This window comes from Lepisma saccharinum, chromosome 11 (assembly GCF_977018435.1).
Source record: "Lepisma saccharinum chromosome 11, izLepSacc3.1, whole genome shotgun sequence".
In the NCBI taxonomy this organism is placed as follows: Eukaryota; Metazoa; Arthropoda; class Insecta; order Zygentoma; family Lepismatidae; genus Lepisma; species Lepisma saccharinum.
The window spans coordinates 67087964-67114839 of record NC_139239.1 but is presented as its reverse complement, the minus strand read 5'-3'; the positions used below and the strand labels follow the sequence as shown (position 1 = coordinate 67114839).

The window sequence follows — 26876 nt, the reverse complement described above, 5'->3', positions numbered from 1 at the left end:
GTATGTAGTGTAAAACCTTGATGTTTGATGTTAAATTCATAAGCTTTCCCTACAACAGCCTCTACTAAAACTGAATCCCTCACGCACAATGCACACACTTAATAAGGAATATTTTGCTATATAATGACAAGAATTTAACCTACTCTGTAAGATGATAATATCTGTTCATTGTTTTAAATGCTTGCACAGAATTCTCAATATTTTAGGAACCTCATGTACATGTGAAGTTCAGAAGTTGGAGTAAAATAGGAAGAAAATATTGTGGTGCATATTTTCAAGTTCATCAGGATATATGACCCCCACCCCACTCCAAAAGAAGGGCAAGGCTATATTTCTTTCCCCTTTTGCTGCACCCTTTTATCATGAAAAATAAACTTATAATACACAAAATTCTTGAGAATTCCATACCAGGTTTTGAAATATTGAATGGCAGCGTGCATACTTTGTAAATTAATGTAAATTATTTTTGCGGACAGTTCAAATTGTTATCAGTTGAGCCAAATGTCTTATTTTATTGAGACAGTGCGTTGTTTGTGAAGGATTCAATTAGAGTAATATAGGAAAGGGTTATGAATTTAACATTTAAGAAATAAAGAATCCTTAAAAGTTCAAAGAAATCTTGGAATTATGCATAAATTTTCCCCTCCTGCATTTCTTTCTTTCAATTGTTCACAGGAGTACATCACACCCTGCTGTAAGGTTATGTCTGTTATAGTAGAGTTGTAACCATGCAACTGCTAGCTGTTTTTTAAGCATGGCATCACAAGTAGCCAATTTCTACGTTACAGATACGACATTTTTTGTGTGTCTGTTATGTTGCATCTTGTGTAAAGAAAATGCAAGGAAAAGCAAAGTTACTTTATTTTCTAACGGAAAGGAGTGGGCAAAGGTCATCATCTACCCTTCCCCATTGATGGTTTTATAATTTTTGATAGCATTTCAAAAATGAATTGGGGAAGGTGTTCGTAAAGGGGGAAGCAGTTTGATTTTTGAGGTTAGATGTTGGGGGAGGTGGCAACCAGCATTTTACTCTTTTTATAATTGACAAGTAATTGTTGGTTTTATAAGTCTGAGGGAGCTTCACCCCCTCTGCCTTCTTAATATCCTCATGTTTAAAGTAACGTGAATATTAGAAAATTCAGGATTCATAATTTTGGAGTGAATTTCGAAGTTTCCTTTGATCTTCATGTGAGAATTGTCCATAAATTGCATGTTTTTAACATCCTTTTGTTACATCGTGCTGTTAACTACATGGCACTGTTACATTGTTTCTACGAGACAAGGTACAAGATGTAAGGAGATGAAAAAGTTCAGCAGATTTAGTTCATACCTAGTAGGTTACATACCTTGTTGATTTATTATTGCAAATGTTCCGTACGTTTATAGTTACCCTGAAACATATAAAATAAGTGATGCCAGGCTTGTGTTCTGGTTTTTCGGTTGCGACAATATGGGAAAAAAAACGTGAAGTAGATTTTTACAAAAGTCAAAAATGCTTATGATTAACAGACACACAGTTAAACAGGCTGACATTCAGGAGGAAAGCATGGCAGTTTGAGGTGCGGAAGTAGGTAACTTACTGAGACAGCATATTAAGAATCTTTAAAAAGTTAAAAACTCGTAATAAATGAATATGTGGACATGCAACATAGATATATGACCAAAAAATAGTTGAAAATGTCTGAAAGAGGCCCAGTACCTGGAACAATTCAGATTTTCATTTCAAGAAAAACACACCTTACATGGCTTTAAATAATGAAAAACACAGCTTCTCATGATGAATAACCAATCATCATCATCATCCCGAATTTTGCTATTTCATCCATTGGGTCCTGGTCCTACCCAATGGAGCAGTGGTAGCACAGTCACCTTGCAAAGGTTCGATACCTGGTGTAGGCACAGAGTGGTTCGGATTCCACTTTAAACTGAAGGTCCAGTCCCAAATAGCCTTTCTGTGGAAAAAGTGGACTTATAAGCAAACACTCAAACTCTTCCATATTGTGGCATTTTCTTCATTTTTTATTTCAAAACATCCTTCAATATTAATTTATGTTCTTGTTTGCTGTTTATTTTGTTTCATTCAAATTTTCTCCACCAAGCCATTACTGATTATCTGCATATTGTTATTCCTAAATTTTATTGTTTGATTTAAACAATCTGAATCAAAGATTTCACAAATTCTCATTGTCTACTCTATATTGACATCTCCAATCCAGAAAGTGCCCACGACACTTGGCTTTACTTTAGCTTTAGGATCAATCTATTGCGTTAATAACTATTTAAGAAGTATCAATCTTGGAAATAATGAAAGGACTCTAGTGCAGAACCGAAAATAAATTAAATTCTTGAGTTATTACATGTGGAAATAGAAAGCACGCCTCTACGTAAAATAAAACATTGCAAAATGTAGGTAATACATTGCATTGTTTATTTCAGGCCCATTATTTAACCCACGGCATGCTGGGCCAATGGGCATGCGAGGACCAAGACCTGGTTTGGTTCCACAGATGGATGCACCTCGTCCTGGTTAGTGTAGTTTAATAGTACAGCTTAAGCCGTAGTTCAGTACACAAATATATATACAGGGTGTTGCCGTACGTCACCAACAAATTTTCACATTCTGTAGAGGACACCAAGACTAACAACTTTTCTTGGTAACATTTTGCTAATTGCTAATTGATGCCTTCTTTTGATGATGTGAGCCCTAGAAAAACTGCAATTATTGTCCTGTGCATATGCTGGCACAAAATCACTGTTGCCACTGACATATATATATATATATATATATGTCTTGTTGTAAAAGCCCTCCTAGAGTGTGAATATCTCTGGACAAAACATACAAGATCTTTTTTTTTAAGATGCGAAAACATAAAATGGGATACACAAAATAGATGTGAACTATGATAAATGTGGCATATCATACCTTCGTTGAAATTTATTTTCTGACTGAAAAAATAAATGGTAGTGGCAACCGTGATTCTGTCCCCGAATGAAAAACATAGTTTTTTGAGAGCATGTAGTGTCAAAATGAGACCCAAATGAGCAAAACATTACTAAGAACAGCTCTCCATTTACATGTCCTCGACTTGCTGTGGAAGTTTTTCAGTGTTGTATGTTGACACCCTGTGTTAGTTATTCTTCAAACACAGGGGCAGAATGACAACCCCCTCTTTCTTTTTTTACAAAAAAAATACACACCCTCTCTCCATTGACAAATTTTGTGGCGTACATATGCAACCTGAGAACAACACTTTGTCAGAAACACTCTTCTCTTTGAAATAGACACCATACAAGCAATGGCAAAGGTATGCACCAAAGTGGCATGTAAAGCAACAGTGAATAATTAAAGAAAATATAAAAAAAAAACAGCATAAACTGAAATGAGGTAAAATCGCTTTTTCAACGTAAACAGTTTCATCATTAACATCTCTGTTCTCATCTGCGAGTTAAGAAGTACTTTGATGTTCAGGCTTGCCATCTGGGATGTGGGAATGGTGGAGGCTGACTTGGTAGCTTAGTATTAGCACATTAACCTAGAATACGTAACTTATCACTAACTTATATTTTGTGGTGTTGTATTTTTTAGTAGATAAGCCAAATGTAATTGCAAATTTGAGGCATTAGATGCTTTGTAGTCCATGCTGTGCTCTGGCTTTTATTGATGTATATACACTCCTCCCCTCCCCCCCTCCATACACATCTTTGCTGAAATCTGTAGATGGCACATTCCAAGACCTACCACGAATAGTAAGGTAAATTCCCCATGCATATAGCACCGTATCATGAAGGCACATTTAGGGGATGTGGGGTAGAGCCCCACACATTCTCGATATCTGCCACTTTGGAGGTGATGTGATCAGCACCATGCTCCAGCCACCTTTACCCCCTGGGTACTCATTGCTTTGAGGCTGAGTGAGCCCCAGAGCCACTTTATGAGGGGACAAGGCCGGAAAATTAAGACCTGGAATCATTCTCTGGTGTACAGGGCTGTTGTAGTACATGCTTCTGCCGCTAGATGCCTCTTGTGGGGACCCTTCTGCATCAGTCTTCCGACCAGCATCCTCAGGTGAAGTCATGGTGCCACGTAGGTTTTTTTTTTTTTTTTAAGCGCCTCTCATTTGTTCCATCGATTTTTGTGATGGCTGAAAAGTTTGGATAACTTGTGGCTGTGAAATTCTGTTTTCTGTTAGAGAAAACGGCACAGAAAACAGTTGTAATGCTTGAAACAGCTTTCAAGGAAACGGCACAGAAAACAGTTGTAATGCTTGAAACAGCTTTCAAGGAAGCTGCTCTGGGGAAAACACAAGTTTATGATTGGTTTTCCCACTTCAGGAATGATGAATTACCACTTGCAGACCAACCTCACTCAGTGCGATATGCCATGACGATGTTGATTTCTTTTTTGATGCAAAGGGCATTGTTCACTCAGAATCCATTCCTAACTGTCAAACTGTTAACCAGGTGTTTTACCTACAAGTTCTGAAACATTTGTGTGATTTTTAATACGGTGAGAAGAAAATGCCCCGAGTTTGGCAAAGTGGGGAGTGGTGGCTTCATCATGACAATGTGCCACCGCACAAAACCTTAAGTTTGAAACCATTTTTAACCAAGAACAGCATGACCCAGCTTATCCACCTGCCATATTCACCCGATCTCACTCTGTGCGACTTATTTTATTCCCCGAACGAAAAAAGTCCTGAAAGGAAAATGTTTTGCGGACATGGCAGAGGTGAAATAAAAGATGATGGAGGCATTAAAAAAGGCATCAGTTTGCAAGAGTTTCAGGACTGCTTCGAAAAGTGGAAAAAACTTTTAGACCAGTGCATTGCATCACATGGACAGTACTTTGAAGGAGATTAAATTTGTAACACCTAAAAATAAATACACATGTTTTATAACAAAATTCCGATTTCTTTTGGGTCCCCCCTTCTGTTTCTTAAACAACCAGGTTGGATACCTGGTGGAGACACATAGTGGTTCGAATCTCTTGCATAAAAGTGGACTTGGAAACAGGCTCAAACAATTTCTTAAACAAGAACTGTCAGTAACACTACTACTTGTATTTTGGAGCATTATGTATTATTTTCATACTGTAATAATGCAAGAGTGGTTAAGGAGAGTCACAAAAATGTGAAATAGAGAGGGAGGAAGATTACTTAGTTAACCCATACTCAGTCAAGAACCATCAACAAGGAATGGTGTCTTGCATATCCTCCCAAAGGGATATAAAAAGAAGAATCTGCTGCTAGGCTACTTAGGGAATGTATCTTTAACGAACCTTACTAATGATTTAAACCATTTCTGTAACCTTTTGATGCTTTAACCCGAAGATTTTCAAAGTGTGCATTGTGGTTGAATGTACAGGGCATTACAGCTACAAGAAGAAACCAAAGCTTATAACTTACCATGATACATGCAGGAATAATACTCCCAATTTTTTAATGTGGGCACATTTTTTTAAAGAACATAATAAATTGTACCAGAAAACATATCATATCTGATGCCTATCATAATTTTTTAGTACACAAACCGTACAAAACAGTACAAGCTATAAGCTAGTATTTTATTTGTAATTACCACCGCATTGAATTTGGGCAATTTTATTAAACTTCAGTTCCAGGGGCATTACAGGAAGGGCTGCCTGAACTCCGTAAGTTTAGTGAACCCCAGGTCTGACCTGTCATGTTTCAGTAACCAAGATAAATGTAATTGCAGAAAAATCAGAAGTACTGCACTTTTGCTAAACAAACCAAAATAAAAATAAACATGTCAGGAGCTTTTTCTTTAAAATTGTGTATTGTGATTCCTTTAAGCTCCTATCTTAGCCGTTTGCCTTGCTGTGGAATACTTTTAGCTGCTAACATCAGCAATGATAATGAAAGAACAACCTAAAACATCCATGCTTTGTGGTGGTTTAGAACCCAGTACCAGTAGTTGTACAAGGACCTTTCTAAAACCCTTGCATTATCAATAAGAAGCACGAATGTTTTCTCTTCCTTTCTTTTTGTTAAACAAATCTCATGTAGCCCAGGTGTTTGGATTTAAATGTCTATCAAATAAGATACTTTGCATGATTTATTTCTTATTTATTTTGCACTGGGTGTTTTGTTACTATATGTACTGGTAGTTAGTTTATTCATAATGTTAATCATATGTTAATTGAACTTACATTGGTGAAGGGATATAATGTAACAGGTTTTTGCATACGGATAAGGTATGCAATTTAAAATTACTTACCTATGGATGTTATCAGCCACTGTAATCTTGCAAATAAGCACTAGCTCAACAGATGGCACTGATTGTCCTGATTGACTAAACGCTAGAACCATCTCTGTGAAACATATGGGGCAGGAAGGAATGATGGGACATTTCGATAACAATGCTTTCTTCATGTTTGCAAGATAAAAATTGAAATCACTGTATTATAATACAGTAACCATTTATGTTCAAGTTACTGGACTCCATGTTCTATAATACAGTGCATTTAGGGTAGAATATAATGCAGATGAACAAAAATAATAGAGTACCATAATTATTTAAGCAGTCAGGGATCCAATGTTTGAATCCCTGTGCTATGGGGCAACTAGCACTACTTGGATTATAACCTTAGTTGATAGTAGACATATAAACGCACTCGCTTGATATATAACATATATTTATTGGTCTAAGTGTCTAAAAAGTATAATGCTTATAACCTAACTCTATCTGGCCATTGTGTGACTTGATCTTATCCTATAATAAAAAGAATTCCAAAGTGTCACCACTTAGGGAAATGAGGCTTACCCTCTAAGTTAGGAGCAGCGAACAATAGAACGACCTCTCGGCGTCTCTCGATATGCCAAGACACAATGACTCGAGACTTGTTTCCAAGAGTATTTATTGAAGTAACGACCTTGTCTCTATCCTCAATCCAGCTGAGAGGGCTCACGACCTTGTGGCTATTTTCGCTGACTGTCCATTCTGGGGGAAAGGGATGGCCTTGCTGGCAGTGACGTAGGCTTGTGCTCAGTAGACATCTAAGCTTATCGCCAGGGTTATTCCCAGAATATTCACGACCAAGGTTCTGGCCTTGGTGATGCTAAGCCACCCAACTTCCTGTAGGTTACCTTATCGGAAACCTTGCCCTTGATAGTATAGGGGGGAGGGCTTTGGCTGAATCACACATATTGAGGATGAGACAAGTGTGTGACGCATGTCCTTACTTCCTGGTCTGCTTTCTTATCTCCTTGTAGAGGCAACACCCCATTATGTAACTTGCAGAATCTGCTCGTTACACTATTATATTATTTCCATTTTCATAATATTTTATTCTAAATGCATTGTATTATGTGCAATCGTGTTTGGCAAACGTTTGCATTGAATCCTCTTACCTTATGGGAATGACTAAAAACATTTTTAATCATGAACAAAGTATTGCTCAAAGTATCCATTGTTCCCCATGGTCACTACATATAGCCATGGTAGGGCCTTGTATCAGCTGATGACAAATCACTTTATCAGCAAAATTGCCAACGATTTTACTGATCCCTAATTTCTATAAATAGCTGTATTTGAGGGAACAATTAGGCCCTTTTGTTATTGTTTAATGCATATGAAGACACAATTCATGCCTTTATATACATAAAACTATATATTTCTAAAATAAGTTTCTAAACTTAGTTTCAGAGGAAAGGCCTGTCACAATCACCTGATAATATACAAAATATACAAAGCAATTCAAGAGCCTCATGGAATGAAAGCAATTTCATATCTTATCATTTATTAGAATAGCTGTTATCGGTATATTTTATAGTGTTTTTTTTTTTTTTTTCCAGTGTTCATTAAAATTTCGGTCCATCTGAATACTGAATACCAATGTAGGGCTTCTATGTTTCTGCTTTTAAGTTGTTAATGATTTCTGTGGGGTCTTGCAGTGAGAAAACTTGTGAATGTCTTTATTTAACATAGTGTGGTTGATGACATAGATATGGAAAATGATATCAGACACTTGACCACAACAGCTTCTTAGGCATAGCATCACCTTTTATCTAGATTTTTGATTGCACTTTCACGTCGTTACAGCTCAATCTCGCCAATGACATGTTGAATTTCTTCTTTGAGCTCATCAAGTTGTTGTCGCCCACCTTTCCTTTCATGTACTCACCCCCAGAAATTATCCAGTGGTATCAAAGTGCATGCTCTTTTGTTTTCTCTGTCACTCATGCAGACTGAAAAAATCGTGTATTTGGCAAAATGTGGTTTTCATAAAAAACAAAATACTAAAGGAGTACTGGGTTCGAATCCCAGTCTGGGTATGGGTGTTCTCTGTCCCTTCTCAGATCTTTGTGATCAGCCAAAAGTGGCAGAAAAACAATGTAAAATAAACCAAATCAATCACTCAATCATAAAACACTAACTACTGTAATACATTTTTACAATGTGCACATGTTGTTCCACTGTGTTTAGCTCCATGACCAGATTTGTCATGCCCTACAGCTGGTGTTGTCACATGGCAATCATATCCTGGAAAAACATCCGGTAGCTCGTACATCCTGTACACTTTTCTTAGGTTAGCTTGTACTCATTGCTCATGAATATTTTTAATTCTCGACTGGCTTTACTCTAAACCACCAAGTGGAATGTTTATGTCTAGATCTTATTCACTATTGTCTAGTGAACAGAATAATGTCCACACAGGTACACCAAAATGAAAAATGCAAACTCTCCAGCTTTTTTCCTCTGCTATAGGATATCATTGTTCTGAACCCAAGCAACGCTCAATTCTGTTGACTTTGCTCCAAAAACTACTTTTTGTTACATTATGCAGTCAAAGAAATGGGATGACATTTCATTGAATATTTATGTTTGTGCTAAGAAATATTTTCCATAATTATTGGGTCATCCATATCAAACAGTCCAGAGAAACAATAATTGGTTGCTCAACTATTTCAAAAATTTTCATTTTTTGTTATTGTAAACCCTATGCAAGGATAGTTCAAAACGCATTATTTTTTAAAATCTTGACTTAATTTGAAAATGGAGGTCATTTTTGTTTCATGACTTGCTGCATTTTTTACCTTTGCAGACACTTGCAATAATTATGATAACAGCTAAGAAACATTGTTTTTAGTATATTTCAAGCTACATTTTATGTTCTGTACCTTTTTTCACCATCTCTAATGCAAATGGTTGAAATTACTGGTATTCAGTTTTGAAGAAATATCAAAATTTAGGATTTTTTAGTAGGGAAGTAATGTAATGTAAGAGCTATAAATTGTTTTAGAGGGAACATATACAGGGTGACTACTAACCGGGAATTCTGCCTGAATTATTGGCTCTGGGAATTATGCGTGAATTTGCTGGAATTTTTCTCTGTAGACGTGAAAACTTCCAAATCCCATTTAATTTATACATATTTATGAATGCCCTGAGGCAAGTTTATCACAGTTTAGCTATTATTTTTATCGAGGAAGGAAAAAGAGAGCTGCATGAAAAATAAAACTGAATTCTCTCAGACCGTTTTCTTTGTTGGTGCCCTTTGCAGAACAATCTATCTGACAGATGGAAGATTATAGAAAGATAAGATATCTTGAAGTTTTTAGTTAAATATGAGCTTGAAATTCTTGCACAATTAACATTTTTTTGTCGACTATTGGCTAAATCCCATAACATTTTTGACTTGTCGTTGTCAATGTATTTCGAATGTGAGTATGTGAATTGGCAAATGTCAACTCCGCACCTTAAATTAAATATGTTAAATGTACATACCATTTAATTGAATTACAATTTTTGGATGCATTGGAATCACACAGACCCTTTCTATTGTTAATATATTTTCGTATGTTTGTGTGTGTGGAGCCGTAGCGAGAGACTGTAATACGTGAGCTTGAAATGGAGAAAACATCTGCTTTTGTACCCTTGAACTCTTGAATTTTATCATGGTCCTAGAGTGGCCACCCTGATCTACATCCAGAGTTTAATCATAAAATATTTGAGCTCTGTTACTGGTTTCCTCTTTGAGTTATAGCTCTTTGAAAATCCTAGGTTTTCATTTTTTTCAATTGGGGAGCTATGTGGAAAGAACAACTAGCAGGTTATAGCCTCCATGGGGAGGCACCAAAGTTTCCCAGGGGAGGCACGAGAACTTCCGAAAAAAAAAATTCTATTTTTTTTTAAAGTTTACGATGTGTTAATAAAAAAATATCAATTTCTTCTTCTGTATTATTGCAACTCATGTAGGTTGCAGCAGTCATCTCCTGTATTTTTCAAGTGAGACGAACTATACTCATATCCTGTAGAACAAAACCAAACCCATCCTGAAACTTCGTTGACAGTTTCCTTGTACAGAAGGTGACATATCTTCTTGATGTTTTCCAAAAACTGAATGTTTTGAATGTATATCTACAAGGGAATCTTGCAACTATCAGACAAGGTGTCAGCCTTCAAAAGGAAGTTGCTGCTGTGTAAGAGGAAGACTAAAGTTGCAATCATTGGTGATTGCTTGTGTACATTGAGAACGTTGTTAGAAGAAAGAGGACTACGGTTAAATGAAGAAAGTCACACATTGTGGTATACCTGGTTTTTACATCAATTATCCAGCTTTTCTTACTGTCTCTATTTATTACTTTTATCTCATGAACCTTGTATCACTGAATGAATTGACACCAGCTTATAAACATAAAAAATGTACACTACCTGTATTAATCACACACATTAAATTTTCATTATTTTATGTGTACCAACAGTAACACGCGACGAGATTTTGTGTTGATCTTTCATGGTCACATTATATGTATTTGCCTATTATTATTGAGGGAAGGCAGCCACGACAGTGAAAAGTTTGAAAACCCATGGTCTAGGAAAATAACAATGGTGGTGAGATTTGACATTCTCATCACATGTCGTACAGTGATTAGCTGTTTGGCAAGCTTAGACTGTTGCACTATGTAGTTTTATTTAGATTGAGTATGCCACCCTCTGTGGCTTAGGGTGTATTTTGTTTCATCTTTGAAAACTTGACATAACAGTTGGAATTATAGCTTTCCTGGTGGAGTGATTCAAACAAGTGTTCTCGGTTTACCAGCCAGGTGAAATCTGCGATAGCTTCTAATGTTTAGAGTGCATACATTGCTCATCATCAGGGAATGTAAATAGTAGAGACTAGTGTAGGGTTAAATACATGACTATGATGGGGGCGGAGCTTGGATACTGTCTTCCTATTGGCTTGCTCTGGATCCTGGTGTTCTTATTGGCTGGTGTCAATAAGTCTGAAAAGTCTGGACTTTGGGAACACAGCATCACCGAGGGACACAGGATTCTATGTACAGGCAACAAAATAATAGCCCAATGTGCCAGATACTGGGACCGACGAGTAAAGGAAGTCATGGTTATTTCACGAGAAAGCAGCAGTCTCAACAGGGACGTGGGAGACTCCAGCTCGGTCACGCCTAGAACCCACTGCTCCATAAAAACCCAACACCAGTCAATAAGAAAGAACACCAGAATCCAGAGACAGTGTCCAAGCTCCACCCCATTATAGTCTTTTATTATATACATTCCCAGATGATGAGAACAATGTATGCACTCGAAACGTTGGAATCTAATGCCGATTTCACCCGAGAACACTTGTTCGAAGCATGTAAGTTATGTTAAAGAAATTCATTAATTATTCTCTGCCCAATACACGCTCAGGCTTTCCAATCTTGTGCCTTGTGCTTCATGCCAGCATAGGATTTAACAATGAAAAAGTGACAGGTATAATATATGTAGAATCGCTTGGGTCTGATAACCTTAATATGTTCATTTTTAAAAATATATGTTCTATTATTATTTATTTTGGTAATATTTTAATTATTGTGATTTAATTTATTGATGCAGGAATTTGGCTGGAAGGTCAGGGCCCACGTTTCCATCCCGGTTTTGAAGTTCGAGAACCAGACCTCTGTTTTGGAAGGGAAGGTTTCGTACCAGAAGACGATTTCAGAGATCGCCGTTCCCGTGATCTTCACGACAACAGGGACAGAAACTGGGACAGAGGCCACGAGAGGGATAGAGATGCATGGTCCAATCGAGGAGGAAGAGGACGTGAGGACAGATTTCGAGGCCGGAGACGAGACGATTGGGACAGAAACAGGGACGACCGACAGAATCGCAGCAGGAGTTGGGAGGACAGGGAGGAGGGTGACAGGGAGCATAGTGAAAGTGAGCACGGAAGAAGAAGTAAGGACCGTAGAGAGGGCAGCAGAGACCGCAGAGAAGAAGGAAGAGATCGTAGGGAAGGAAGCAGGGATCATACGGAAGGAAGCAGGGATCGTACAGAAGGAAGCAGGGACCGTAGGGAAGAATCAAGGGATCGTAGAGATGAAAATAGAGATCGTCGAGATGAAAATAGGGATCGTAGAGATGAAAATAGAGATCGTAGGGATGAGGTTAAGGACCGAAGAGACGAACCTAGAACTAGACCACCTCGTGCAGAGAGGGAACGAACTAGGCCATCACGCTGGAGTAGTGCCGAACCTACTGAAGTGGTAGCGAGTGAGGTGCTTGATGCAAGTAAGGTGGAGGGTAGTGTTCCCGTTGAACAGACCAGCCAAGGTAACGCTACTGAGGAAATGCCTATGCCCGTTGAAGCGAAAGAAGACTACCAGGAAGTGCATATGGAGTCTGTGGAAACTGCCGGAGAAGATACTAAGATGGAATCTTGCGGTGACGTTTCACAGGCGAATGAGGCACATGAGGGTGAGACAGCAGAATTTCAGGAAGAAGAAACAAGTGATGAAAGAGACTTTTCTGATAGAATGGAACCTCAGACAGAAATAAATTATAGTGAATCTAGAGCTGAGAATGAATTATTTCAAGAAAAAGAACAGCAGCCAGAAGACGTGTATTCTCGCCATGAAGAGCCGGAGGAAGTGAAAATGGACTACGAAGAACCAGAAACTAATTTCCAAGAACAAGAAAGTAGTTATCAGGAACCAGAAGCTACTTTTCAAGAACCGGAACCTAGCTATCAAGAACCAGAAACTGACTACCAACCACCAGAATCTACCTATCAGGAACCGGAAGCTAGCTATCAAGAACCAGAAGCTAGTTGCAAGGAACCAGAACCTAGCTACGAAGAACCCCAAATAGACAACTCAGGGTGTGATGATGTGAATGAATCAATGTTGGCAAGTGAGGAAATGCCAGCAGAATTCCATAATAATAACGTGTGTGATACAGAACTCGCAGAAAATAACAACTCGCAGTTAGAACAAGTGGAATCTGAGGACTGTTCTCAGACAATTGCATCTGAAGAAGCTGAACCTTCATCTTAACTTGGTCTTAAAACTAGTTTCCATATATTGAAAAGTGAGACATATTTCACAGTGATAGACAAAGTGTGTTGTGCAATTGATGAGTGATAAGTGAGGCCAATCAATGTGTGTGTGTGAACACAGGAAGAAATAATGAAATTTAGTGAAAATGAACAGTGGTGCAAGAGAAAGTAGTTGGTCACTACATGACAGCTAACTGGAATAAATTAATTGGGAAAAAAATTAATCACGTGAAGACGAAACTATGAGCTTGTTAGCTATTTATGCAATTAAAAATTGATGAAAGAAAATACCAAAAAAATGTTGTGCAGCCAATGCTCAATAAATCTTTTTTATATTTTTATAAAAAACAAAACTCTAGTTCATCCCTTACAAAATTCCAGATATTTGTTGAAGTATATATAGATATGTATATAGACACATACATGTATGATTACCAGGAACTCTTCATTCGCTGTCATTTATTGGGAGAAAACTACTTCAAAGGTAGGTTTGACATCAGTGCCGGGAGACACCACTGTTCCTGTGTTCACGGACTGTGAAGAATCCTTACGGGACGGAGACTCGTGCTTGCACTCAAACTGAGTGACAGGTGCAAGGTACTGTGCGTTTTGACTTTCCATATGATCTTTATTTTAATCGATCAAGGGAGGATGTAGGCAGCGACTTGCCACAAGTGGAATGAAATATAAAATAAACACTTTAGGACAAGACTCCAGCTAAATCAGTTGCATGAACTTTAATGAAGTGAAGACATTCAAGTGAAGGGATTAAAAAAATGGCGGAAGTAGTGGAAAATGTAGTTGGTGGACCTTATTGCTTAGGAAAATGTGAACGTTAAATAAAGGCAACCTGTGCTTTCACAACTTCAAGTTTCCATGACTCGTCATCTTTTCTTTCGGTTATGTGTTAAGCATTTTTGTATGCTATGCATACAAAAAAAATGTATAAGTATCAATATTGTGTACAGTTCTTGTGATTGTGCAATGGATTTCAACTTGGATGTGGTTAGGTTGCTTTTACATGGGAAAGAAAGCAGGCATTTGCTATTCCAAAATCAGGAAGTGTTGTTTGTTTCAGGTATTTGAAATACTTGAAGATAGTGGAAATAATAGATCATGCATTATAATTTGTTAGTTATAGGCTCCCAAATATGTGTAGGACTTTAAATGTTCCAAAGGTGTAGTGCGTGTATATTCCAAATAATCGATTCATTATTACTCTATGAAATGATGTATACCTTCAATATTTTTAGGAATTAATTTCATTCCCTTTGTGGTGAGGCTTGTGTGTGTATGTCAGCGTGCATGCATGCATGCACATGTGTGAAAATATGTTTACTATCATTGGTATAGTACAATAATTTCCTAATGTGCAAGCATTTTCATCCCCTGTTAAATCTACATGCTTTGATGTTTTGTAATTCATTTCACCATAAGAAGGAACTATAGTTAAATACTTGTAATTGGAATTACAAGAGCAGCAAGCAATTCTTTGCGAACAAGTTTTGTGGATCAAGGTATTGCAATTTATCAAATATTCATAATATAAAATTTCAATATGTACACACTCAATATATTTTCAGAGTAGGGTGTTTTTGTAGCATCTGGCTGACTGAAGCACCTAATTTGAACACAAAGTCATGGAAACATGAAGTTGTTTTGATATCCAGTGTAGTTTGTGCCTCATCCTCGCTGCATGCTGTAGAAATTGTCCTTGTAGATTGAAGCAGAAAGGTAGATTTTTTTTTGGAATGTTCCATATTTCTTTAAACAACCAAATTGATAATTGAGTGTGTTTTTTATTTGTGCATTGACGTAATTTCTTTCTTGATTGTATCATGATATGTATTTCTTTTATTCATTGTGTGACATAGCTATTACAAGTAATAAATATCTATCCATCTACCTATGTATACATGTATATGTTCTCCAAACACAAAATGATCAAGGGAAAGGAGTCCGATATCTCTTTTCACAAGCTCTAAAATTATTTGTGTGATCCTACATGGTCAAGTTGTCCATGGAGTGGTGGCTAGCATGCCGGGTAGTGAGAGTATGTCTGCCTACATTTATACCCACAGCTGTATGCTGACCTTGCCACTAGATGCGTCAGTGCTTCATTATTCAGATAGCTTGTGTATAGCTACTTATTAAGCATAACAACAAAAATATAATAAACAATTTTTTTAACCCACTGTTACAGTTTTCATGTGTTTGCGAAGTGTTAAGGTGTTAACAAGTGTTTTAGATTGTTTTGTTTTACTGCAGTCTAATAATGCCATGCTATATGTACAATTTAAAACAATGAATTTTTATAGGGAAGTTAGAAGGCTTTTGCACCAGAATTCATAGATGTTCCCATTCCACACAGTGTGTGTTCAGATACTTGTGAACAAATTTATGGTAACGGTCTGTTCTTGATAAGCGAAAGGTAAAAGGGCATGTACTTAAACGGTCCCAGTTATGCGGATGTTGCATCCAGTTTGCCACCAGATGCATTCTTGCTGCCCGGTGGGCTAGCGGCCGCTTCGCAGCCAAGTCAAATGAGACTCACTGTACCTGCTCTTGATATTCCTCACATTTTAACCAAGTGGTGGAATATTCAGTTCTTACCAGTATGTTCCTTCTTTGCAAAACAAGGTTACGACATTTGCTTACTCTGCAGAAACATACAATATAACAACTGGAGAGTTATTTTAAAAAATGGGGATCTTTGGCACTTGCTGATTCAAAGGTTGAAATTTAGGTTTCTATCAAAGGTTCAAATTTATGTTTCTAACATGTTAGACATATTAACGACAAATTTCATTAATATACACGTGAATTGTGCTTATGTATTCACATACCTGTTTGTTTAAATGAATTAATTTAAGTTACGACTCTCACCATCCACACCGAAACTGGGACATTTTAGCATAACGTGTGATATTTCACCCACAAAATGTAAGTTTCTAGACAGGAGATTCAGTTAAAATATTCATAATGAACTGATTGCATAGAATTGTGAAGTGTGTACTTTGATAAATGAAACCTTGAGTATGATACATAGCCTGAATACATGAGAAAATGTTGTATGTGTGACACTTTAAAAATGTATCAAAATTTGATTTCAATTTGTCTGTGAAGCATATAGGCTACATATGCTAATAATTTTTGTGGATGAAATGTGAAAAATATATATGCATTCACAGATATTTAAAACTTAATGCAATAAAAATACTAATAATTTTGCTATTTACAGGGAGTAGAACCACTTTTCGTGGAATGACCCATGATGTAAAAATAAAAAATCGATTGATTGAGTTTGTGTTTCTGATTGAGTTTGTGTTTTAAGTCCACTTTATGCCCAGTAAGGCTAATTGGGACTGGACCTACAGTTTAACCTTTTGGGTCCCAAGTGTCTCGGTCGAGATACCCAAATGTAACCCTCGCGGTCCCAAGTGTCTCGATCAAGATGCTGTGTCAATCAAGGTTGTAGTTTTTACGTTATAACTTTTTTATTTTTGGCTAGAATTTCAATTTATATATATATTGTTTCTAACACATGTATTTAACAGAAATGTTTCTTGCACTTTTTTTTCTTCATGAAAATGGAGGGGGGGGGGAAAGGTGGGAAAAGGGACTTCTCTTTTGTGTCTCTTGTCAAGGGAAAATTTTTGCCGACAAAGGAAGACCGGCTTTGTTGTTCTAAAGCAATTCTTTTCACTCCTGCCTGGTAACTGCATTTGAAGGAGCTTGTTTATCAGTATCCAATGTCAAAATGAAAGTTTTCCATGTGGGCGTAAGCAGGGGGTGGGGGTGGGGGAAGACTGGTTGTTGAATCTGCATTGTGAGAATGGAATTTCGAGGCGTGCTGAAGGAAACCTTTGTTTTTGAGCACAGGTTGCAACACCGGTTACCCTGCATTGTCTAAAAATAGAATTTCAAGCAGCTGCAAAAATCGGCGCTCATTTTTCACTGTGTTCTAACTTTTCGTCCGTGAAAGTTGTGCGTAGGTGTGTGTCGTTTTGTGCCCAAGTGCGAGGACAAGCCTTTCGTTTCAGGGGTAAAACTCGCGTTACATTGGTCATATGACAATGATGCAAATATTTTTCTGTTTCTTACATGCCAGTTATAATTTCTATGTGCATTTTGAACTTTTCATATTCTTTTTGGGGGGGGGAAAGAAATCCTATTTTTTTTTAAAAAAAAAGTATTTTTCAGGGGATTTCCCCCTTTTCCCCTCCATATGTATGCCGAATGTGCATAAATTATATATCGTCTGAATTCTGCGTACAATGGTATATCGTTCATATCTCCAGAGCAAATAGTCTCTGAGCTAAAGTCATTTCAAGGTACTGCTGCATTTTGAAGCTTGAATCAGTGGCGTGCCGACCAATCCTTTTGGGGGTACAACTCACCTTACATTGGTCATATGATGATAATGCAAATATTTTTGTGTTCCTTACATGTCAGCAATCATTTCCATGTGCATGTCAACACTGTCATGTACTTTTTTATTGGGGGGAGGGGGAGACCCCATTTTTTCCCTGAAATTTTGGAATTTTGAGAGTTAGCCCCCTCCCCCCGCCACATATATGCCGAATTTGCATAAATTTCATATCCTCTGAATCTCTGGTTCATTCCGCGTACAATGCTATATCACTCATCTCTCTAGGGCAATTAGCCTCCGATCTACACTCATTTAATTGAAACTCTGCATTTTGCTCAAAACCAGCTCGGGACCAAGGGGGTCTCATGTGAAAATGGCCTTGGGACTCAAAAGGTTAAAGTGGGATCCGAACCACTGTGCGCCTCTACCGGGTAACGAACCCAGGACCTCTTGATTACAAGGCGACATGCTACCTCTACACTATCGAGGAATCAAAACTCCAAATTCTGATGTGGGTAGTGACAGTGATTGCTGAAATCAAATTAAACAAACAGATACACTGACACATAAGCATGTTTTGTGTATATTAATATTTTTACCTTACCTAAAGTCCTGTAACATGAACTCAAATTTCAGTTGGTATGAAAGTATGAGAGAATATTCAGATTAGTAGTAGTACGTTGTCTCAAATTGGTTATGGCCTCCCCGATGGTAGTGTTGTCGCCATTTTATCAAGGGCTCCCGGGTTCAATACCTTGTGGAGGCACACAGTGGTTCGGATCCCACTTTAAACTGTCCAGTCCCAGTTAGCCTTAATGTGCATAAAGTGGGCCTCAAACACCAAATCAACCAATCAAATTGATTATGGTCAAAATATTTATGCAATGATTACTTATCAATATAATCACTGGCATTTTCAAGGTGCTAGACTGAATGCTTGAATGGAGGATAAGAGGGGCTTCAGTTCTTAATATAAATATGTAGATAACTTTATCATAGTTTTTAAAGCTATTTTGCAATGCAGCAGAAAATTAAGTGAAGAGAATGATTTGTTTTAAATACTAATGATTAGGGAATGGATTTTAAAAACTAAAAATATAGCCATTTTCACACAGATCGTTCGAGATATGTATTTTAGGACATGAAGTTATTGTAAAATGAACACACTGCGTTGCATCCATTCTTTGATGCTTCAGCACCTTTTTCCTTCCTTTCTTTCACATTTTGGTAAAAAAGTTAAACAGAAACACTCTTCTTGAGCAGTTACACAAAATCCTAGACTCATTTTGTAGAGCAGGAGGAGAGCTATAAAATGGTATAATATAAATTATATATGGCTAATTACAGTGATCAGAACGCTACATTTTAAAAGTAGCTTCCCTACAGCTACAGCTATTCTTCCAAAATGTAGCTTCGCTACAGCTACCGCTACATTTACCAAAAAGTAGCTTGCTACACTACTCCTGTTTGCTACGCGCTACTTTTTGCGCTTCTTCTGCATAAAAAAATCCCCTACTACTGGTAGATTGTTATTTATTATCATGATTTCCGTCATTCGATAATTTTGATAGCAGTGTTACTTCAGTTACTTATTTTTACTATAGTTTTTGAGAATAACATACCTATGCAAGTGGCATTTCAATTCAAATTTGATATATGAATATTGCAATTAGGGTGTTACCCAAATTAATGATTACAACTATACACCAATGAAATTTGGTAGGATTACGTATTTATGTTCACATCAACATATTTTTCTTGAGAATAAATATTTCATTTTTTAATAGACTGATATGAAGGCAGCATTTTAAATGAAACGTACCTGGGGCTCTTTGTTTACAAAGGCTCCAGGTTCGATACCCAGCGGAGGCACATAGTGGCTCGGATCCAGTCTCGATCAGCTTATCTATGCATAAAATGGACTCAAAACAAAAACTAGGAAAGACACCAAGTTGGGAGGATGAGATCCTCCTGCTCCTCCATTCCCCACACTGCTCATCATTCATCATTCTTCCTCGTTCTCACAATTAGCCGAAAGTGGCAGAAAGCGACCATAGATAAGAGAATAATTAAATAAACCATTCATCCTCATTGTCATGATTGAGAAGAGTTGAAGAATAGATGAGGAGGTAAAGAGACAGGCACAAATGGGTGGTGGACTATATCAAAGCGTTTGAAGATTAATATGGAACAGGGATGTACCTATGAAATGCAAGAAAGTAATATATAACACATACTATGTGCCAATAATTACGTAACATAGAGAGACAAGAAAAAGATGCAGGCAGTGGATATGAAATTTTTAAGGAGTCTATGGGAGAAGACTAGAAGGGATAGAATAAGGAATGAGGAGATCCAGCAGACGGTGGGTGTGGTGAAGCATCAGGACAGAATAGATCAGGCATGGATGAGATGGTTCGGGCACATGAAGAGAATGGATGAAGAAAGACTACCAGTAAGAGATTATATTGCACAAGGAGTGGGAATAAGGCCAAGTGGGAGACCAAGATGTCGGTGGAAAGAGCAGATAGCGGAGAATGTTAGGAGAAGAGGACAAGATTGTAACACCGTGAAAAGAGAGGAGTGGTGGAAGACCAGGAAATAATGGAGAGGCTTGACTTCTATGCCGACCCAGCCAGAGGCAGGAAACGGCGAAGGATGATGATGTCATGATTAGGAAAAGTTACAGAAAAGTGACGCAAAAGTAGGAAAAATACATAAATTTGAAAACTATGTATATTAACTAAAGAAAATTGTCGTTTTTGCAGGAAAGTCAATAACTCATACGTACTTTTTACAATATATTGAGGAAACTGTCATGTAAACCCGAGTGTTCTAAACATATTGTATTTTAAAATTTGTTAACAAATACATTATCGCGAAAATAATTGTAATTCCAAAAACTCTATCATTCTTGTAACAATAATTTCTTGCTGGTGAGATCCTATATACTGACAATGATCAATGCTGTTAACGTACTGAACCATTTATTGCTGGCTTATTCCTTTGTCAGTGCAGCGGAAAAACATCGCTCGTTTTGCACTGCAAGTTGTTTTTTACACAGCAATTAATGACATTTTGGTGTGTCTTACACCATGGATATCCACAGGATTTGTTCCGGGGGTGATGCAAACGAGGCACTTTTTTCCAGCGGTGCAGCAAACGAGGCATGTTTCTCCCCAAAATAGCGATGCAGCTGAAAAAAACGTAGCTGCAAGCTGGAATATATTCATATATGTCAGTTAGTTACCTGGTTATCTGAATTATTCAGATACTAATTAAATAACATGCAGATATCTATAATCTACAATCTAGATAATCTGTATTTCCATGTAATAGACTTTGTCTTTATGAGCCTCCTGCAAAATTAAAAGTTATTGTCAATTTTTTCTGACGCTGTTGTCACATTCAAAATTCACCTCAAAATGCCGAGAGAAAATGTAGCTGTAGCGAAATTTTCGCTACAACTACAGGAATTTTGTAGCTTCGCTACCTCTACAACTACAATTTTCAAAATGTAGCGTCGCTACAGCTACAGCTACAAATTTTGTAGCTATCTACTCACCTTACATTGGTCATATGATGATAATGCAAATATTTTTGTGTTCCTTACATGTCAGCAATCATTTCCATGTGCATGTCAACACTGTCATGTACTTTTTTATTGGGGGGAGGGGGAGACCCCATTTTTTCCCTGAAATTTTGGAATTTTGAGAGTTAGCCCCCTCCCCCCGCCACATATATGCCGAATTTGCATAAATTTCATATCCTCTGAATCTCTGGTTCATTCCGCGTACAATGCTATATCACTCATCTCTCTAGGGCAATTAGCCTCCGATCTACACTCATTTAATTGAAACTCTGCATTTTGCTCAAAACCAGCTCGGGACCAAGGGGGTCTCATGTGAAAATGGCCTTGGGACTCAAAAGGTTAAAGTGGGATCCGAACCACTGTGCGCCTCTACCGGGTAACGAACCCAGGACCTCTTGATTACAAGGCGACATGCTACCTCTACACTATCGAGGAATCAAAACTCCAAATTCTGATGTGGGTAGTGACAGTGATTGCTGAAATCAAATTAAACAAACAGATACACTGACACATAAGCATGTTTTGTGTATATTAATATTTTTACCTTACCTAAAGTCCTGTAACATGAACTCAAATTTCAGTTGGTATGAAAGTATGAGAGAATATTCAGATTAGTAGTAGTACGTTGTCTCAAATTGGTTATGGCCTCCCCGATGGTAGTGTTGTCGCCATTTTATCAAGGGCTCCCGGGTTCAATACCTTGTGGAGGCACACAGTGGTTCGGATCCCACTTTAAACTGTCCAGTCCCAGTTAGCCTTAATGTGCATAAAGTGGGCCTCAAACACCAAATCAACCAATCAAATTGATTATGGTCAAAATATTTATGCAATGATTACTTATCAATATAATCACTGGCATTTTCAAGGTGCTAGACTGAATGCTTGAATGGAGGATAAGAGGGGCTTCAGTTCTTAATATAAATATGTAGATAACTTTATCATAGTTTTTAAAGCTATTTTGCAATGCAGCAGAAAATTAAGTGAAGAGAATGATTTGTTTTAAATACTAATGATTAGGGAATGGATTTTAAAAACTAAAAATATAGCCATTTTCACACAGATCGTTCGAGATATGTATTTTAGGACATGAAGTTATTGTAAAATGAACACACTGCGTTGCATCCATTCTTTGATGCTTCAGCACCTTTTTCCTTCCTTTCTTTCACATTTTGGTAAAAAAGTTAAACAGAAACACTCTTCTTGAGCAGTTACACAAAATCCTAGACTCATTTTGTAGAGCAGGAGGAGAGCTATAAAATGGTATAATATAAATTATATATGGCTAATTACAGTGATCAGAACGCTACATTTTAAAAGTAGCTTCCCTACAGCTACAGCTATTCTTCCAAAATGTAGCTTCGCTACAGCTACCGCTACATTTACCAAAAAGTAGCTTGCTACACTACTCCTGTTTGCTACGCGCTACTTTTTGCGCTTCTTCTGCATAAAAAAATCCCCTACTACTGGTAGATTGTTATTTATTATCATGATTTCCGTCATTCGATAATTTTGATAGCAGTGTTACTTCAGTTACTTATTTTTACTATAGTTTTTGAGAATAACATACCTATGCAAGTGGCATTTCAATTCAAATTTGATATATGAATATTGCAATTAGGGTGTTACCCAAATTAATGATTACAACTATACACCAATGAAATTTGGTAGGATTACGTATTTATGTTCACATCAACATATTTTTCTTGAGAATAAATATTTCATTTTTTAATAGACTGATATGAAGGCAGCATTTTAAATGAAACGTACCTGGGGCTCTTTGTTTACAAAGGCTCCAGGTTCGATACCCAGCGGAGGCACATAGTGGCTCGGATCCAGTCTCGATCAGCTTATCTATGCATAAAATGGACTCAAAACAAAAACTAGGAAAGACACCAAGTTGGGAGGATGAGATCCTCCTGCTCCTCCATTCCCCACACTGCTCATCATTCATCATTCTTCCTCGTTCTCACAATTAGCCGAAAGTGGCAGAAAGCGACCATAGATAAGAGAATAATTAAATAAACCATTCATCCTCATTGTCATGATTGAGAAGAGTTGAAGAATAGATGAGGAGGTAAAGAGACAGGCACAAATGGGTGGTGGACTATATCAAAGCGTTTGAAGATTAATATGGAACAGGGATGTACCTATGAAATGCAAGAAAGTAATATATAACACATACTATGTGCCAATAATTACGTAACATAGAGAGACAAGAAAAAGATGCAGGCAGTGGATATGAAATTTTTAAGGAGTCTATGGGAGAAGACTAGAAGGGATAGAATAAGGAATGAGGAGATCCAGCAGACGGTGGGTGTGGTGAAGCATCAGGACAGAATAGATCAGGCATGGATGAGATGGTTCGGGCACATGAAGAGAATGGATGAAGAAAGACTACCAGTAAGAGATTATATTGCACAAGGAGTGGGAATAAGGCCAAGTGGGAGACCAAGATGTCGGTGGAAAGAGCAGATAGCGGAGAATGTTAGGAGAAGAGGACAAGATTGTAACACCGTGAAAAGAGAGGAGTGGTGGAAGACCAGGAAATAATGGAGAGGCTTGACTTCTATGCCGACCCAGCCAGAGGCAGGAAACGGCGAAGGATGATGATGTCATGATTAGGAAAAGTTACAGAAAAGTGACGCAAAAGTAGGAAAAATACATAAATTTGAAAACTATGTATATTAACTAAAGAAAATTGTCGTTTCTGCAGGAAAGTCAATAACTCATACGTACTTTTTACAATATATTGAGGAAACTGTCATGTAAACCCGAGTGTTCTAAACATATTGTATTTTAAAATTTGTTAACAAATACATTATCGCGAAAATAATTGTAATTCCAAAAACTCTATCATTCTTGTAACAATAATTTCTTGCTGGTGAGATCCTATATACTGACAATGATCAATGCTGTTAACGTACTGAACCATTTATTGCTGGCTTATTCCTTTGTCAGTGCAGCGGAAAAACATCGCTCGTTTTGCACTGCAAGTTGTTTTTTACACAGCAATTAATGACATTTTGGTGTGTCTTACACCATGGATATCCACAGGATTTGTTCCGGGGGTGATGCAAACGAGGCACTTTTTTCCAGCGGTGCAGCAAACGAGGCATGTTTCTCCCCAAAATAGCGATGCAGCTGAAAAAAACGTAGCTGCAAGCTGGAATATATTCATATATGTCAGTTAGTTACCTGGTTATCTGAATTATTCAGATACTAATTAAATAACATGCAGATATCTATAATCTACAATCTAGATAATCTGTATTTCCATGTAATAGACTTTGTCTTTATGAGCCTCCTGCAAAATTAAAAGTTATTGTCAATTTTTTCTGACGCTGTTGCCACATTCAAAATTCACCTCAAAATGCCGAGAGAAAATGTAGCTGTAGCGAAATTTTCGCTACAACTACAGGAATTTTGTAGCTTCGCTACCTCTACAACTACAATTTTCAAAATGTAGCGTCGCTACAGCTACAGCTACAAATTTTGTAGCTATCTACTGTAGCGACGCTACAAGTAGCGTGCTACTTCTGACCACTGGCTAATTACTAATTATCTTATTTGCTACAGTGTTGAGTAAAGAATGTCAATGTAACTGGTTTAGACCTGATTCAAGACATTTTATCAGCACCTTTTTGAAAACATTTTCAGAACCCTTTTTCCTCCCATTCCCGACCATAATTTTGCACCTTAAAATCTGTTCCCTACTAATGAGTAATTATTATCAATAGATCTGCAAAAGCATACTCTATACTAGAAATGTGTGGCGACCATTTCTAAGGTGTTTTGTGGGGGTTGAGACGTTAAGCAGTGTTTCTGTTACACTAGTTTAAAAATTCCCTACTAATGAGTAATTATTATCAATAGATCTGCAAAAGCATACTCTATACTAGAAATGTATGGCGACCATTTCTAAGGTGTTATGTGGGGGTTGAGACGTTAAGCAGTGTTTCTGTTACACTAGTTTAAAAATTTACCGCCTTTTTTTGTTTTTTCATATTGAAATGTCTCAAATTTAGATTTAATTTTTGAGCTTGCTTCTAGATTATTATAATACGTGGCGTATTGAGGATTTTTAAAATATTAGACTATCCTGGTCAAAATAGGACATATGGTCATCCTACCCCCAAACCAGGGTGTCTGGCATATATCGTGCCATTCATTGTTCTACCAACTGACTTACAGAGTCACCCTTTGCCTCGCTTGATTTTTTTTGCTGTCACTGTAGAGCAATGACACGACACCCTGGTTTGGGTCCTGGTGGAGCCGACATTATCAGCTAAAATATCTGCATAGGACATCTCTTGTGTATGCCCAGCCGTAAGATGTTGCCTGTTTAATTAACGAGCCCAGAAAAACTAGATAAAATAAAACTAAGGGACATTCCCACCAGTTGAGGAGATTTTTTTCTTCTGTGGTGAACACAAGCTGCTGTTTCAAGGTGACAATGACATTGACCCACCAAGGGAGATTTCACATCGAAGCTACAAGCTAGACGTGTCACTTGAGGATCTCGCAAATCGAACACAGGGTTGGCATGTTTAAAAACCACGGCTTTGTTTTAAACATGTTTTTTTCAGACTTGTTTAAAACTCATTTTGATACTTGACATTTGTTAGGTTGAAGTTATTTGCGTGTTTTGTAACTATGCCTTTTCATTCCAATGTGTGTCATTCTGTTCATTGTGCATATAAATCTGTTCAGTGGCTGATTGTATTAACAAAGCAGCATATCGTGATGAATGCCAGTGGGCCACGTTTAAAACACCTGGCTATGTTGTTTTTTTAGAGGCGTTTAAAATATTTTAAAAATTTAATACTAAATGGATGAAACAGTTTTGTTTCTCACTTAACACACTGCAAAATGTGCACATTGTTGTTAATGTGGATATGTAGTTGTATTCACGATAAAATGTAGAGGAAAAAAAAGAGTAGTAACCACCTGGACTCAGTGGGGCCTGGCAAGTGTGATATTAATATATTGTAATGTTTGACTGACATGTCCAATATCACAGCACGAAAATGCAAATGTGATTCATGGATGAAATAAATCTAAATTTATGTGTAGGAACATTTGAAAATGCTATGTGCTTTCTATGGTGAAGAACAAGAGTTTAAAACGTGGGGAAAACAACGAGTACTCACTTTTATTTACTGATCGAATTTGGCGCTGCTGTCGAAGTGCAATTCGATAGACTATCCCTTCCAGTCCAAGACCATACTCTGAGGATGCTCGCTTCAAGTACGGTCTGGCACCTTTCGGACACGGCCTTAGAAAATAGTCTTCTTGACATTATGTTTTAAACGTTTTATTTGTTTAAAACATGTTTTTTGGGCTCTTGTTTAAACAAAAAAATAACTTGTTTCTTAAAAAAAAAATCGCCAACCGCCTGCAGTTGTGCATCGTGCAGCCTGTCAATGCCACTACGGTGTGAACTGAATGGGCCATTGCAAATGACATGTATCGCATGTTCCTTCGGTCTGAATTCTTCCTAAATCTTGAATCAACTTTCCTGCCCTTGCATTTTGCATCAATCCAATTGGGGTTCGTATCACTCCAATACCGTCAATCTTTGCTTATTGGCTTCGCCATTTTAAGCCAGTTCACAC

The 26876-nt window shown here is 37.4% G+C and overlaps 1 protein-coding gene across 7 annotated transcripts in view; it reads left to right on the top strand.

Moving 5' to 3' along the window:
* Positions 1–15202, top strand: part of LOC145994882 (uncharacterized) — a 90544-nt gene extending 75342 nt beyond the window's left edge. For 5 of the 7 annotated variants that reach the window (XM_083131331.1, XM_083131328.1, XM_083131326.1 and 2 more), the window contains exons 19-20: positions 2437–2526; positions 11851–15202. In XM_083131331.1, the coding sequence (XP_082987457.1) occupies positions 2437–2526; positions 11851–13295 (1535 nt within the window). In that variant the 3' untranslated portion in view covers positions 13296–15202. The remainder of the gene's footprint in view (positions 1–2436; positions 2527–11850) is intronic. The other 2 variants (XM_083131325.1, XM_083131329.1) reach the window with 2 other exon arrangements.
* Positions 15203–26876: the final 11674 nt, after the last annotated feature.